The sequence below is a fragment of the Rana temporaria genome, chromosome 8, assembly GCF_905171775.1.
Source record: "Rana temporaria chromosome 8, aRanTem1.1, whole genome shotgun sequence".
In the NCBI taxonomy this organism is placed as follows: domain Eukaryota; kingdom Metazoa; phylum Chordata; class Amphibia; order Anura; family Ranidae; genus Rana; species Rana temporaria.
The window spans coordinates 29,687,942-29,703,204 of NC_053496.1; the positions used below are offsets into that span (position 1 = coordinate 29,687,942).

The window sequence follows — 15,263 nt, forward strand, 5'->3', positions numbered from 1 at the left end:
CACTAGGGGGTGAGGAAGGGGTTAAATGTGTAGCCTGGGTGTGTTCTAACTGTGTGGGGGGAGGGGGGTGACTGGGGGAGGTGACCGATGCTGTGTCCCTATGTACAAGAGACACAGATCGGTCTCCTCTCCTCTGACAGCACGTGGAGCTCTGTGTTTACACACACAGCTCCACGTCCCTGCTGTCTTACCGACGATCGCGTGTACCCGGGTACACGCATCGGGTCCCCAGCTATGCGCCGGGACAGTGTTTACCCGCTGCGCGCCCCCCCCCAGTGGCGTGCGGGTAATGCTTTCAAATGACGTCCAGTTGGCACCTGAGAGCCGCGCTGTTGACGTCTTTTGTCAATAGCGCGGGTCTCAAGTGGTTAAATAGAAAAATCAAAACAATCGCATCACATACACAACACTTGCGATTTCATTGAAGTCTATGACATGGAAAAACACAAAAAAAAAAGTCCCCGACTCTTTCCAAAAATGCACTGGCCACTAAAGGGATAGATGTGACCGTACACCATAGGAAACAATGTAAATAGACCGTAGTGCATTTCTGCAAAACACACGGGTGTGAACCTAGGGTTCAACATCTAATGCAAGTTTTTTTTCTGCACAATCTATTGCATTGTGTGTGGTACCTAGTGCAAAGATTTATTGTTTCCTTAAATCATTGAGCTTCTATTATAATTTTTTGGACATCTATAATGGTCACTGCTGAGCCGGCATTGCTCTCAATACAGTTGTTGCTTGGTCCTCTGGCTGTGAACTTGAGTATTTATTAGGGCTCATGAACACAGGACATTTTTACAGCTGTTAGGTGTGTTTTTCTTTTTTTACTGCTTCTAAAAGCCCCTCAATTTTAGCTTGTGTCCATGCACACAAACTTTCAGAGGTGTTTAGGGGCAGTAGTAAAATAATAAAAACGAGCTTCCAGGAGCAGTAAAATCAAGCTGTTAAAACTAAAAACACATCAAGCCGTGTTAAACCGGGCGTTTGTAGCGATGGCGTTTAGCGCGTCTTGTGTGTGTATATGAGCCCTTAATATAAGCTAGGACTGCAACTGGAGCCCAATGCTGGATCGGGCTCAGGGAAGTATAAGGGGGGCCTGCATGTGTAAGGTTTTTTTTTTTCCCCTTTAATGCAGAGAGTGCAAAGAAAAAAAACATTCTACCTTTACAACTGCTTTAATTTACATCCAGCTTCTCTGGGTTGAGGTGCTGATCTTCCCAGCTGAGAGCCCTTAACCTGTTTTTTTTTTTTTTTTTTTTTTTAAATATCATGTTATACTTACTTGCTCTGTGTAATAGTTTTGCACAGAGCGGCCCAGATCCTTCTCTCCTGAGGGGGGGGGGTCTCGGGGACAGTTGTTAGGTGGGTGTGGGAAAGAGTAGAATCACCTTCTCCTGCCCAGGACTACATGTCCTATGAGGCATTGCTCCTCACACATTCTCAGGCACTTACAGACATCTTTGTACAGTGACCTGAGCTGTATGTGTGCTGCACTGTGTATACTAACATGTAAATAATGCATTCTGTATGCAGTAGGGTTGTCCCGATACCACTTTTTTAGGACTGAGTACAAGTACCGATACTTTTTTTTCAAGTACTCGCCGATACTTTTTTTTAAATGTGTCCCCAAATGCAGCCATGTCCCCCCCCCCCATGTCTCCCCCCAAATGCAGCCATACCCCCCCCCCCCATTATCCAGCCATGTCTCTCCCCCCCCCCCATTATCCAGCCATGTCTCTCCCCCCCCCCCATTATCCAGCCATGTGTCCCCCCCCCACCATTATCCAGCCATGTCTCCCCCCCCCCCACCATTATCCAGCCATGTCTCCCCCCCCCCACCATTATCCAGCCATGTCTCTCCCCCCCCCCATTATCCAGCCATGTCTCTCCCCCCCCCCATTATCCAGCCATGTCTCTCCCCCCCCCACCATTATCCAGCCATGTCTCCCCCCCCACCATTATCCAGCCATGTCTCCCCCCCCCCATTATCCAGCCATGTCTCCCCCCCCCCATTATCCAGCCATGTCTCCCCCCCCCCCACCATTATCCAGCCATGTCTCCCCCCCCCCACCATTATCCAGCCATGTCTCCCCCCCCCTTATTATCCAGCCATGTCTCCCCCCCCCCCATTATCCAGCCATGTCTCCCCCCCCCCCATTATCCAGCCATGTCTCCCCCCCCCCCATTATGCAGCCATGTCTCCCCCCCCCCATTATGCAGCCATGTCTCCCCCCCCATTATCCAGCCATGTCTCCCCCCCCCCCCATTATCCAGCCATGTCTCTCCCCCCCCCATTATCCAGCCATGTCTCCCCCCCCCCCCCCATTATCCAGCCATGTCTCTCCCCCCCCACCATTATCCAGCCATGTCTCCCCCCCCCCACCACCATTATCCAGCCATGTCTCCCCCCCACCATTATCCAGCCATGTCTCCCCCCCCCCATTATGCAGCCATGTCTCCCCCCCCATTATCCAGCCATGTCTCCCCCCCCCCCCCATTATCCAGCCATGTCTCTCCCCCCCCCATTATCCAGCCATGTCTCCCCCCCCCCCCCATTATCCAGCCATGTCTCTCCCCCCCCACCATTATCCAGCCATGTCTCCCCCCCCCCACCACCATTATCCAGCCATGTCTCCCCCCCACCATTATCCAGCCATGTCTCCCCCCCACCATTATCCAGCCATGTCTCCCCCCCCCCATTATCCAGCCATGTCTCCCCCCCCCACCATTATCCAGCCATGTCTCCCCCCCCCCATTATGCAGCCATGTCTCCCCCCCCCCATTATGCAGCCATGTCTCCCCCCCCCATTATGCAGCCATGTCTCCCCCCCCCCCACCATTATCCAGCCATGTCTCCCCCCCCCCCTTATTATCCAGCCATGTCTCCCCCCCCCCATTATGCAGCCATGTCTCCCCCCCCCATTATGCAGCCATGTCTCCCCCCCCATTAGCCAGCCATGTCTCCCCCCCCCCCCCATTATCCAGCCATGTCTCTCCCCCCCCCCCCCATTATCCAGCCATGTCTCTCCCCCCCCATTATCCAGCCATGTCTCTCCCCCCCCCCCCCATTATCCAGCCATGTCTCTCCCCCCCCCCCCATTATCCAGCCATGTCTCCCCCCCCCCCACCATTATCCAGCCATGTCCCCCCCCCCCCCATTATCCAGCCATGTCTCTCCCCCCCCACCATTATCCAGCCATGTCTCCCCCCCCCCCCCACCACCATTATCCAGCCATGTCTCCCCCCCACCATTATCCAGCCATGTCTCCCCCCCACCATTATCCAGCCATGTCTCCCCCCCACCATTATCCAGCCATGTCTCCCCCCCACCATTATCCAGCCATGTCCCCCCCCCCCCCCATTATCCAGCCATGTCTCCTCCCCCCATTATCCAGCCATGTCTCCCCCCCACCACCATTATCCAGCCATGTCTCCCCCCCACCATTATCCAGCCATGTCTCCCCCCCACCATTATCCAGCCATGTCTCCCCCCCCCCCCCCACCATTATCCAGCCATGTCTCCCCCCCCCCCCCCACCATTATCCAGCCATGTCTCTCCCCCCCCCCCCCCCATTATCCAGCCATGTCTCTCCCCCCCCCCATTATCCAGCCATGTCTCCCCCCCACCATTATCCAGCCATGTCTCTCCCCCCCCACCATTATCCAGCCATGTCTCCCCCCCCCCCACCACCATTATCCAGCCATGTCTCCCCCCCACCATTATCCAGCCATGTCTCCCCCCCACCATTATCCAGCCATGTCTCCCCCCCACCATTATCCAGCCATGTCTCCCCCCCACCATTATCCAGCCATGTCCCCCCCCCCCCATTATCCAGCCATGTCTCCCCCCCCCATTATCCAGCCATGTCTCCCCCCCACCACCATTATCCAGCCATGTCTCCCCCCCACCATTATCCAGCCATGTCTCCCCCCCACCATTATCCAGCCATGTCTCCCCCCCACCATTATCCAGCCATGTCTCCCCCCCCCCCCCCCACCATTATCCAGCCATGTCTCCCCCCCCCCCCCATTATCCAGCCATGTCTCCCCCCCACCACCATTATCCAGCCATGTCTCCCCCCCCCCCATTATCCAGCCATGTCTCCCCCCCCCCCCCATTATCCAGCCATGTCTCCCCCCCCACCATTATCCAGCCATGTCTCCCCCCCCCACCATTATCCAGCCATGTCTCCCCCCCCCACCATTATCCAGCCATGTCTCCCCCCCCCACCATTATCCAGCCATGTCTCCCCCCCCCCACCATTATCCAGCCATGTCTCCCCCCCCCCACCATTATCCAGCCATGTCTCCCCCCCCCACCATTATCCAGCCATGTCTCCCCCCCCCCACCATTATCCAGCCATGTCTCCCCCCCCACCATTATCCAGCCATGTCTCCCCCCCCCCCCCCCACCATTATCCAGCCATGTCTCCCCCCCCCACCATTATCCAGCCATGTCTCCCCCCCCACCATTATCCAGCCATGTCTCCCCCCCACCATTATCCAGCCATGTCTCCCCCCCACCATTATCCAGCCATGTCTCCCCCCCCCCCCCCCATGTATTCTATTTTGGTATTGGGGGTATTTGCGGGAGTACAAGTACTCCCGCAAATACTCGGAATCGATACCGATACTAGTATCGGGACAACCCTAGTATGCAGGCCAACTAATTATTATTATACACAATTTATATAGCGCCAACAGTTTACAATGTATAAGGTGGACAACACAAATAGAGCAGCGTTTGACAATTCCCGGGCGCCAGGTCACAACTGCGACTAGAATTAGCGACCTGGCGCATCCTGCGTCTCTATGATGTCGATTAGTAGTTTTAGCCCCGCCTAATGCAGTATTTTCCAGATTCACTCTATATGAATGAGTAACATTTGATCTGGAGAGAAAATAACCTAACATTCATTTTTTCAGTGTTCATAAATTAACTTAATGAAAAATGTAATAGCCCCTTGATTATGAATTCCACATCCAGTATGCTGTATAAGGTATCACATTAAAGTACTTTTTTTTTTTTATTAAAATAATTCCCTCTCATGACATAGAACAGCCACACAACAAATAAATAATTTCATTGAGACAGAGGCACATCACGAAGTACACAGTGTTATACATACCGCTGATGGATACAGGAGCACAATCTATCACAGTTCAAATATAGTAGATTATAGAGAGCGGAGTTCACAACTTCTATTCTACTACAGAACCGCCAGGGGCCCGAATCTCTAATAGCGCCCGTACCTAGAACTTTCCAGTGTAAAGGGTGTTGGACCATCGAATACTTGACTGGCCAGGCAGTGACGAGTTTAATGCCTAGAAATCTTGTAGAAAGTTATAAGGCAAAGAGGGAAGACTGTGCAAATGGGAAAAAGGTGTCCGTGACACAATGATATACAGCATCTCACAGGTAACAATAGATATAAAAGTCTAAAAAATAAATAGTAACTAAAATACAGTGCTTTTGCTACTAAGAAAAACAAAACACAGAAGTTGAAGGAATAGTCTGAATACAATAGTGTTGGTTCACCCGGCTCCCGGTTTGATATTATTCCGATCTATAGCAAAAAAAAATGTAAACATTCTTGGAAGTGATGCCGTATATATGGATGGGAATTGCGGCACCAACTTCATTAGATTTGTATAATTCGTGTCTGACACTGTGTGAACAGGTCTTTGAAGTCATTTGGTATCTGGGCTGGAACAGTTTCGGGTTCTGGAGACTTCTGCACTTTAGCCACAGCAAAATTAATCCCTTGTGCCAGTCCAGCGTGAGTGATGTTTGCCACTTGGACTACAGAACTGCGGATCTTGGCAAAGGGTGAGACGGCTCTACTGCCATTGCTGTCGCCTGGAGAAGCTCCAGATCCAGGGCTGGACCGGCCAGAGGTTGCCGAAAGGTCTACAGACAATCTGGAGCCAGCGTCGTTTCCCGATACCTCAAGCTGTGAAGGCCGAGAAAGTTGCTCCGTTTCTGGGTCCATTACAGTAGATGCCGTTTGTGAGGAATTATTGCTCAATAATACATGGCCCATTTGTTCTTTAGTATCAGCACCACCACCCTTGCAGTCACCATCTTTGGTCTGGGCATCGTGGACAAACTGGTGGCAGTAAGCAGCAATCGGTGTTCCAAAATCTATGAGAACATTCTCTTCCGGTGATGCTTCACACTGGGTTACCTGGATCTCGGTAGGAATGTGAAGGTTTACCTCAGCGCTACTGACAGAATGCGATCGGCTGCCTAATCGTGGGCCAGACGCGATGATGCCACAGCTAGGTAGTACATAGTCAATGTTCTCTAGGGAGCCTGTGATCTGCCTATCGTCATCCGATTTAGGAATGTAGTCATCGGAATGAAAAGAGTCGCTGTCTGACGAGAGTTCCAAGTCTGACTCTGTGTGATCTTTGGTCTCTGAACTGGGATTTTCTAGGCTGCTGTCAGATTTCCACAGGTTGACCTGCAGGTTGGGTTTAAGGAAGCCCTTCACTTCTGCTTTGTTGAATGTACCTAACTTCCGAAGACTTCCAATGTTGGTTTGTTTGACTTTCTGGTTAAGGGAGGAAAATTTACTCATCAAGAAGTTCTTGCTCTGAGTGAGGCCCATGCTGTTCATCCCTAATTTCTGGCTTTTGGAATTGATCCCCATTATATCCTCATGAGGTTTGCTGCTCTTCCTACAAACGAGACAAAGTAGGTAGTCACCATCTGGAGAACATACAATAAACAAACCTGCATTACAGTACAAGAAAAACAGCTTGCTTTCCTGGGACTTTCAGAGACAATTTGAAAACAATCTAAGGCAATGGTTCTCAACCTGGGGGTCAAATGATGATTTGCCAGGGGTCACCAAATCCTGGGCTGTTCCTGAAGCCCACACTGCTTGCCCATCCTTTTCTTGGCTGCCCAGCTGGGCTGTTCCTGGAGCCCGCAGCAGCCCACTCAGCCTTTTTGCAGCTGCCCATTCAGTTCACGGCATGGCTGGGGGGCAAAGACTAGAGGTCGGCTGACTGGTGAGGAATGTGAGGTGGTAGGGGCTGAATGAGACCCCATCTCCTGATTTCGGCCTAGGTGTCACTACAGTGAGACACAAAGAAGCCGGAGACACAGATGACCTTGATCAAGAGCACCTTAGTTGGCTGATCAAAACTCCCCGTCATCCCATTCTCCCCACCAAGGAGTAATAGAAGGAATAAAATAGAAAATACATGGAAGGGAGAGGAAAAAAGAGGGGGAGGAAACAAAGAAAGGGGGAGAGAAAGAACAAGAAAGACGGCTAGAGAGAGGGATGGGGAAAAAAAAAAAGAAATTAGGATAGCGAGAGATAAAAAGGTAAAGAAAAGAGGAGAAAGAGTGGCACATCCTAAGATGTACCATAAGGGGGTTTTAATACTGTACGAGTGGAAGGGACTCAGGGAGCGCTAAATGTCTGTGGGTTAGGGGCGCAAATTACTTGTCTTGACTTGGGTGCCAACAACCCACGCTACGAAAATAATTTTACTGTTAGGGGTCCCCACAACTTGGGAAATTTTATTAAGGGTTCACGGCACTAGAAAGGTTGAGAACCACTGATCTAAGGGGGACATGGGAAGCGCAACTCCCGAACAGACTAGGACACCATGCGATTCTGTATACTGTAATCAAAGAACCACGCTAATCCGTTCATGTATACTGGAAAGCCTGACACCATGCCAATCTCTTATAATAGAAACTACAACACCAAAGCAATCCCTTCATACCAGTAACTACAAACACAAAGCACATTCCTACAATCACACCAAGAGAGTAACACAAGGCCAATCCTTTCATATCATAAACTAAACCATGGCGATCTCTTCGTAAGAGGAACTCCAAACAAGCAGTCCTTCAGTCACACCCAGAGCATGAGACCATGCTGATCCCTTCAATCGCACCCAAACGTGAGCCACCAATCCCTTGATGCATACTAGAGAGCCCTAACCCAATCCCTTCACTAAACACAAACAAAGCGATCCCTTCAATCACGCTAAGAGCTACACACAAGGCCAATCCTTTCAAATCACAAACTAAACCATGGCAATCTGGCAATCCCTTCGTAAGAGAAACTACAAACAGGCAGATCCTTTCAGTCACACCCAGAGCATGACACCATGCTGATCCCTTCGATCACACCAAAAACCGAGCCCCCAATCTCTTTGTGCATACTGGAGAGCAAAACCCTCACCCAATCCCTTCATTCACACCAGGGAGCTTAACACAATGCGGATCCGTTCATACCAGAAATTACAAGCAACAAAGCGATCCCTTCAATCACGCCAAGAGCATGAGACCATGCTGATCCCTTCAATCACACCAATAAGTAAGCCACCCATCTCTTCATGCATACTAGAGGGCCCTGGTCCAATCCCTTCATTCACACCAGGGAGCATACCATGCCAATCCCTTCATTCCATACACTAGAAGTAATAAAGCGATCTCTTCAATCACACCAAGTGCATGACGCCATGCTGATTCCTTCAATCACACCAAAAAGTGAGCCGCCAATCCTTTCATGCACACTGGACATTCACACCAGGGAGCATGCCACCATGCAGATCCCTTCATACCAAAAACTACAAACTACAAGCTACAAGGCGATCTCTTCAATCATGCCATGCTGATCCCTTCACACTAGAAACCTACGCCACCATTCCAATCCCTTCAAATGACACCAAAGAGTGTGACACCAATACTCTCAAGCATACTGGAGGTTGAGATACCAAACAAACCTCTTCATTCACATGACATCATGCCGATGCCTCCAATCACACCAAAAAGTGAAATATTGGGCCAATCTATACACACATAGCATATTTTCACCTAAACTACAACATTTATATCAGGAGGACTAAAACCAGAAACATAATAATTATGCCCCACACGGCATGCCTGATCTTACCAGTATCAGATAACGGACTGAACACCATGTTAAAGCTGGTCTATGATACTTCATGTTCTACCACCATGGTGGGGGCAGATATTAAATACATAATGATACACATCCATCTCCTTCAGCTACATATCATCAGCCACCTCCTCACCTCTCTAGTTTCTTCTCAACGATGGGGACATCTGACTCCATGGCTTGTTTGGTAATCCGCAGCATCTCCGCTATACACAGCAATGTGTCTGTAAATCAAACAAACAGATTCTGGCTGAGACTGTAGAAAGATGTAAGTAAAGGAACTGCACATGGCTTTAAATAAAAATGCGAGCATAAATAAAGCCCATCTCTGGGGATTTTTTTGCCCCCTATGCAGTGGGGCTGTGCCTGCACTGTATGGGTTAACTGCTCCTTTTTTAGGGGGGGTTAGCACAAAGCTTACACTCCCCCAATACAGAAAACTGTACTTTCCCACGTCCAGCGGTGGACTGTTCTGGGTGACACAATGTCAGGAACAGTCCACTATTCAAGACTGCTGTAGCACGGGGGTGCCAGAGCGGTTTTGTGCTGGGAGGATCAGGTAAGTGAATCTCCGCTCCTCTCTCCAATAGACAAAATGGAGCAGATAACCCGTGCAGTGTGGGGACAGGGATAGAAAAAAAAAAAAAAAAAAATTGCCCAGCTTTAAAGTGGAGTTCCACCCATAAATATAACATTACATCAGTAGTTTTAAAAAAAAATTCATTAGTCCTTTAAGAAAAAATAGGATTTTTATACTCACCGTAAAATCCATTTCTCTGAGTTCATAGACGGACACAGCATTCTTTGACATTAGGGTTATATCCGCTTTCACTAGGAGAGTTTAGGCAGAAAAAAAGCACTTAAAGTGTTAACAAACACAAACCTCAGTGCAGCTCCTCCCAGGGGGCGTGCCCCCCCCCCCGGGAAAAAACCCACACCCTGCTCTAACAGCCTCAGTTCGTAACAAGCAGTACAAACCAAGGAGGGGTGGGTGCTGTGTCCGTCTATGAACTCAGAGAAATGGATTTTACGGTGAGTATAAAAATCCTATTTTCTCTTTCGTTCATAGACGGACACAGCATTCTTTGACATTAGGGACGTCCCAAAGCAGTGTCAAAAAATTCGAGGGGTGGGAAATAACACAGCAAAAACAGGTTACACCCCAAACAAAACCGGGAGTTGCTCAACGGAGAAACTCCTACCATAAAACGCCGCCTGTAACATCTGCGGCCGAAGGAGGCATCAGAAGATGCACTCACATCCACCTTATAAAACTTTGAAAAAGTGTGGACCGACGACCAGGTCGCTGCCATATACCCCTGTAACACAAAGGCCTGATGCCAGAAAAACCAAGAGGCTCCGATCGCCCTGGTCGAATGCGCCGTAACCCAAAAGGGAGGCGCCAGCCCCTTCAGGGCATAGGCCTGAAGCACAATTCGTCGGATCCATCCCGAAAAAGGGGTGGCTGACGAGACTACCAGGCCCCCTTGTAGGACCAGCCAGCGACGCGAACAGTGAGTCCGACTTTCGGAACGGAATCGTAGCAGATAAGTACACTCGTAGGGCCCGAATCACATCCAGAGGATGTAAAGTGGCCGCCTCCCTGCATTTCGGCCAAGGACATAAGGATGGAAGAACAATGTCATCATCAACGTGAAAAGCCGAAACGACCCCGGGGAGAAAAGACGGCTGCGGTCGCAGCACCACCTCATCCTTATGGATGACCAAGTAGGGAGCCTTGCAGACAAGGCCGCCAGAACAGACAAACACTCGTCTGATCGAGGTAATTGCTACCAGAAAAAATCACAGTGGAAATGCCCACGCTGAGCCATGGCCACGTGACGACGCAGACCTTCCTGGGCTAGCACCCAGAGTCAAATGCATGAAGGGCAGGTACTCTAGCGCTGAGCTAAACCTGCTCCCCTTTTGTGACAGTCAACAAAAAAACCTCCCGAATGTCCACAAAGGGAGCATCCAGAAGAACCGAAAGGACTAACTTCAAGTCCCATGGGGGTAGTGGAGGGGCCACATGCCAGACCCCCAGACCAGACGTACGCACCAAGGAGTGCGACGCCAAGGCTCATCGAAAGCAACAGCCAGAGCAGAAAACTGACTCCTAACCGTACTTAAGGCGAGAGCCTGATCCACTCCCTGCTGTAAAAAACAGCAGAATCCTGGACACCACGTATGTCCGAGGGTGCCACTTCATCTCCTTACACACAGAGATGCAGGCCCGCCACGTATGATGTAAAACCTACGTGAGGTAGACTTCCGTGCAGGCAGCACGGTAGAGACCACTAAGCCCAATAGGCCTCGGGCCCACAGCCCCAGGCTCTCAACAGCCACGCCGCTAAGCCAGTGGCTGTAAAAAACAGGGTGGATGATCGGACCCTGTAACAGAAGATCAACCCCCAGGGGAAGACGCTAGGGGGTGTCTGCCATCAGACGCACCAGGTCCGCGTACCATGAGCGACGCGGCCAATCTGGGGCAATCAGGATTGATAGAATTCCCTCGGCTTCCACTCTGCGCAGCAGTCGAGGAAGAAGCTACCGAGGAGGGAAGGTTTAAAGTAGGCGACAGTGACCCCAAGGAGCCACCAACGCGCCTGACGCGTCTGCCCATGGGTCCCTTGACCTGGCCAAAAAACATGGCACCTTCCGGTTGAGGCGGGACGCTAGAAGGTCCACGCATGGAGTGCCCCACTTTCGGCACAGACACTGAAAACCCCTACGGGTGGAGAGACCACTCTCCTTGGTCTAGCGCAGTCCGACTCAGGAGTCGGCCCGCCAATTCCATACTCCCGGAATGTACACGGCCGATAGAGCTGGAACGGACCTTTCGGCCCACCGAAGGATGTGCGCGACCCTCGTCGCTGCAACAGAACTCCGTGTGCTTCCCAGATGGTCGACGTACGCCACAGCGTTGTCGGACAGGGTCCTGAATGGTCAGCCCTGTAGATCCAGGGACCACCAGGTAAGGCAAAGCCTGATCCAGGACACCGATTGGTAGGTGGGACTCCACCTGAGTCCAGCGCCACAGGGCTGACTGGGTGCCCCAAAAAAAACCCTCCCCAACCGGAGAAGCTGGCATCCGTCGCGACCATTGTCCAGTGACATGGCAGAAAAGCCTTTCCAGCCCGAAGCACCGGAAAAGTCAGCCACCACACCAGGGACCAGGTGACTCAACTGAACCTGGTAATCCAGGGATGACGGAAGCTTGTCCCCACGAGACAGCAGTTCCCTCTGTAGCACCCTGGCTTGGAATTTGGCATACGGAACCGCCTCGACAGAGGCCATCGTCAGACCCAGAACCCTCATGCAGAATCGCAGAGATGACCACTACTAGGTCGACAACTGCTGCCCAGCAGATTGCAGACTCTGAATTCTTTCCGTCAGGAGAAAATTTTTTTCGCCCCGGCGGAATCCAGGACTAGTCCCAGGAATTCCAGTCCCTGAGACGGGACCAACACTGACTTCTGGACAAAACAGAAGTCAGCCAAACTCTTGGAGAGTCTGACACGTGACAGACATGGCACCACTAATTCAGAGCTCGAGGAAGCTCGTAGGAGAATGTCGTACAGACATCCCACAATAACAAACCCCCGCTGCCACAGCCGGGCCAGTGTCGGAACGAGCACCTCGGTGAAAACCTGTGGTGTCGACACCAAGCCGAGCGGGAGGGCCACAATGAAAAATGGTCCCCCCTGACCGCAAAGTCCAGAAACTCTGGTGCTTTGAGCATATGGGAACATGCAGGTACGCGTTCACGGCATCCAAAGACGCCAGAAAAACCTCATCCTTAAAGTTTGCACTTTTACAAAAAAACAAACAAAGGCCTGAGGCCCAGGATTGGACGGACCCCGTCCTCCTTTGGGGACCCCAAAAACAGATTGGCGAAAAACCACGGAGCCTGTTCCACGAGGGAACTGGCACAATCACTGCCCTGACCAAAAGATCCTGGACAGCCCCTGACAGAGCCAACCGGCGAGCCAGAGGATGGAGGGAAAAAAACCCGTTTGGTAGACAAGAGAGAAATCCTGTCTCACACTCAGAGGAAACTACCTCGCAACCCCAACAGTCAGAGAGGAGAGACCTCCACCGAGCCGCGAATTCGCGGAGCCAGCCCCCCACCCGAGATGCGAGCGGAGGCAAACCTCCAAGCGGAAGCAGGCTTGCGGCACCCGGGGCGCCTGTGTCCTCAGTGGACGTCCTAGCCCCCTGAAAATGTTTTCCTGCCGCACTTGGCGGGCGAAAACCAAAAAACGCATGGGGAACAGTAAATGAGGGCCCTCGCCTACAGTGAGGCACCTACCCTCTTTTAGATTGCGGGAGCAGAGTGCTCACACCGCCCGTGGCATCCTTTATGATGACAATCAGAGACACCCCTGCGTACACCCCCACAGGGCAATACCACCAGGGACTACTGAAAAGACCGTCCGCAGACCAACCCCCAGCCATACAAGGCAGGGCAGAAAACATGGCGCAGGCGGATGCCCTGGAGAGCAAGGGGAGCATATCCGGGGTCGACACACAGACAAATATCTGACCTAGTACCAACTGGTCGGTCAGGACCACGCAGGTCATAGAAGCATTCTGCGCCTCCAGCTCCCCGTCCGGGAAACGTCTGCGACATTAGAGTCCCGGCCAAAACCGGACTCACCACCGCGCCCCCCCCCCCGCTGTGAATATGGAGCGACCACATTCACAGCACCCCTATCAGCGGGGTCCCCAAAAGCGGGAGCCCCTTCCCCAGGTAATGTGGCAGCCTTGTTTCAAAAACAAGCTACCCAGCTGAACACAGGGGGCGGGGGGGGAGAGAGAGAGAGACACCCCGATACAGGAATCCTCCCCAGAAAAGAGGGGACAGACAGCAAAGCATTTTGTACCCTGCGACTGATCCCAATCCTTGGCACAACATATTCCAGACATGGAACACAAGGAAAAAACACATATTGCGGTGCGGGGCGGCACGGAACCCAAAAGGGACTGACACCACTGATGCCACCTCCGAAACCACCATAGCTAACCATGGTAACCCGCACCGCAGTGTTAAGAGCCCCAACAACAGCACCATCAAGTGCTGACCCTGAAACAGGGCCATCCTCACAGTCCGTGTGGACTTCAGCCAGCAGCTACTGACAAAAAAACAAAACCAGACGCCTCAGCGAGGCCTGATTCCCTGTCAGAAAAAATACCCAGAGAGAGGCAGAGGGGGGAACAAGTGCAATTCCCACATCCCTCCAACACTCCCATCCTGACCCAAAACGCCTCAGGGACTGCCAGCACAGCATCCCTGGAGGCCGCAGGAACAGGGACACTAAGGGTTAACATCCCCTAGTACTGGCAGGCTCCACAGGACATCCCCCCAGCCACCACAGAGAACAGGGAAACCCCCCCCCCCCCGGAGGACTCACCGTCCGACCAGACCGCCGCTGCCGAGAGCCAAAAACGCTGCCTGTGCCGCGCCATCCAAAAGGAAAAAGTGCAGAGCCGTACGCGCCGTCATCCTAGGCACAAGAGCTGTATCAAGATGGCCGCCGATATGTCTGCGGGCTCCGAGAAAATGGCCACCGCAATTACAACTGCGCCATAAAACACCGCCGTCAGCGGCAAAATGGCGCCCGAAAACGGTGTTTTTTTCAAAAAAACACACAGCAAAGCCCCAGTGACACACGCAGTACACAGGCCCACAGGACCCCCTCCGCACATATGGCAGCCCAGAAAAACACAGCACCCACAGCAGTAGCAGCCCCCAGGTCAGACTGAGCCCCCCAAGCGGGGCCCCCACCTCACGGCCGTCACCCAGAAACTGGGAAGGAGGGAGAGGAAAAAAGGGAGAGAGGAAAGCAGGGCAAACCCTCAGTCGACCTCCCCAGGGGAAAATTCCAGCCAGACCACTTACCTGAGCAAGAGGCCACTACTTACCCGTCCTGCGACCACCGGCTGGAGGTATCCCAGACAGATCCAACGTCCGCTAAACGGCATGGCTGTCGGCCAGACACACTGTGACAAGGCCATAGAGACCGGTCATATGTGTGCCCTAGAACCGAAGTTCCCCGGCCGCCCCTGGAGCAATGGGGCCTGTCGTGGACGTCCCAAAGCTGAGCTAAGGGCCGGCACACGCTCGAAGGCCGAACCTGGGGGGACTACAAGGGCCGAGGACCCAGCCTGTCACCCAGTCGGCTGTTGATAGAAGAATCACAGGATTCCAAAAAATGCAGGAACAAAATAATAAAAAGCGAGAAAATCGCAAGAAAAAAATCTCCAGAGTACAGGAACTCCAGAGTGCCTGACTCTCCTGACGTTAGGCAGGAAAAAACTGAGGCT

General features: G+C 52.1%; 1 protein-coding gene across 1 annotated transcript in view; it reads right to left on the reverse strand.

Annotated features, from left to right (window-relative positions):
• Positions 1 to 5,002: 5,002 nt before the first annotated feature.
• The window catches only part of INPP5F (inositol polyphosphate-5-phosphatase F), a 63,258-nt gene continuing 52,997 nt past the window's right edge, over positions 5,003 to 15,263 (reverse strand). The window contains exons 19-20 of the mRNA XM_040361466.1: positions 9,073 to 9,160; positions 5,003 to 6,690 (exon numbers count right to left, since the gene is read on the reverse strand). Coding sequence (XP_040217400.1) covers positions 5,649 to 6,690; positions 9,073 to 9,160 — 1,130 coding nt within the window. The 3' untranslated portion in view covers positions 5,003 to 5,648. The remainder of the gene's footprint in view (positions 6,691 to 9,072; positions 9,161 to 15,263) is intronic.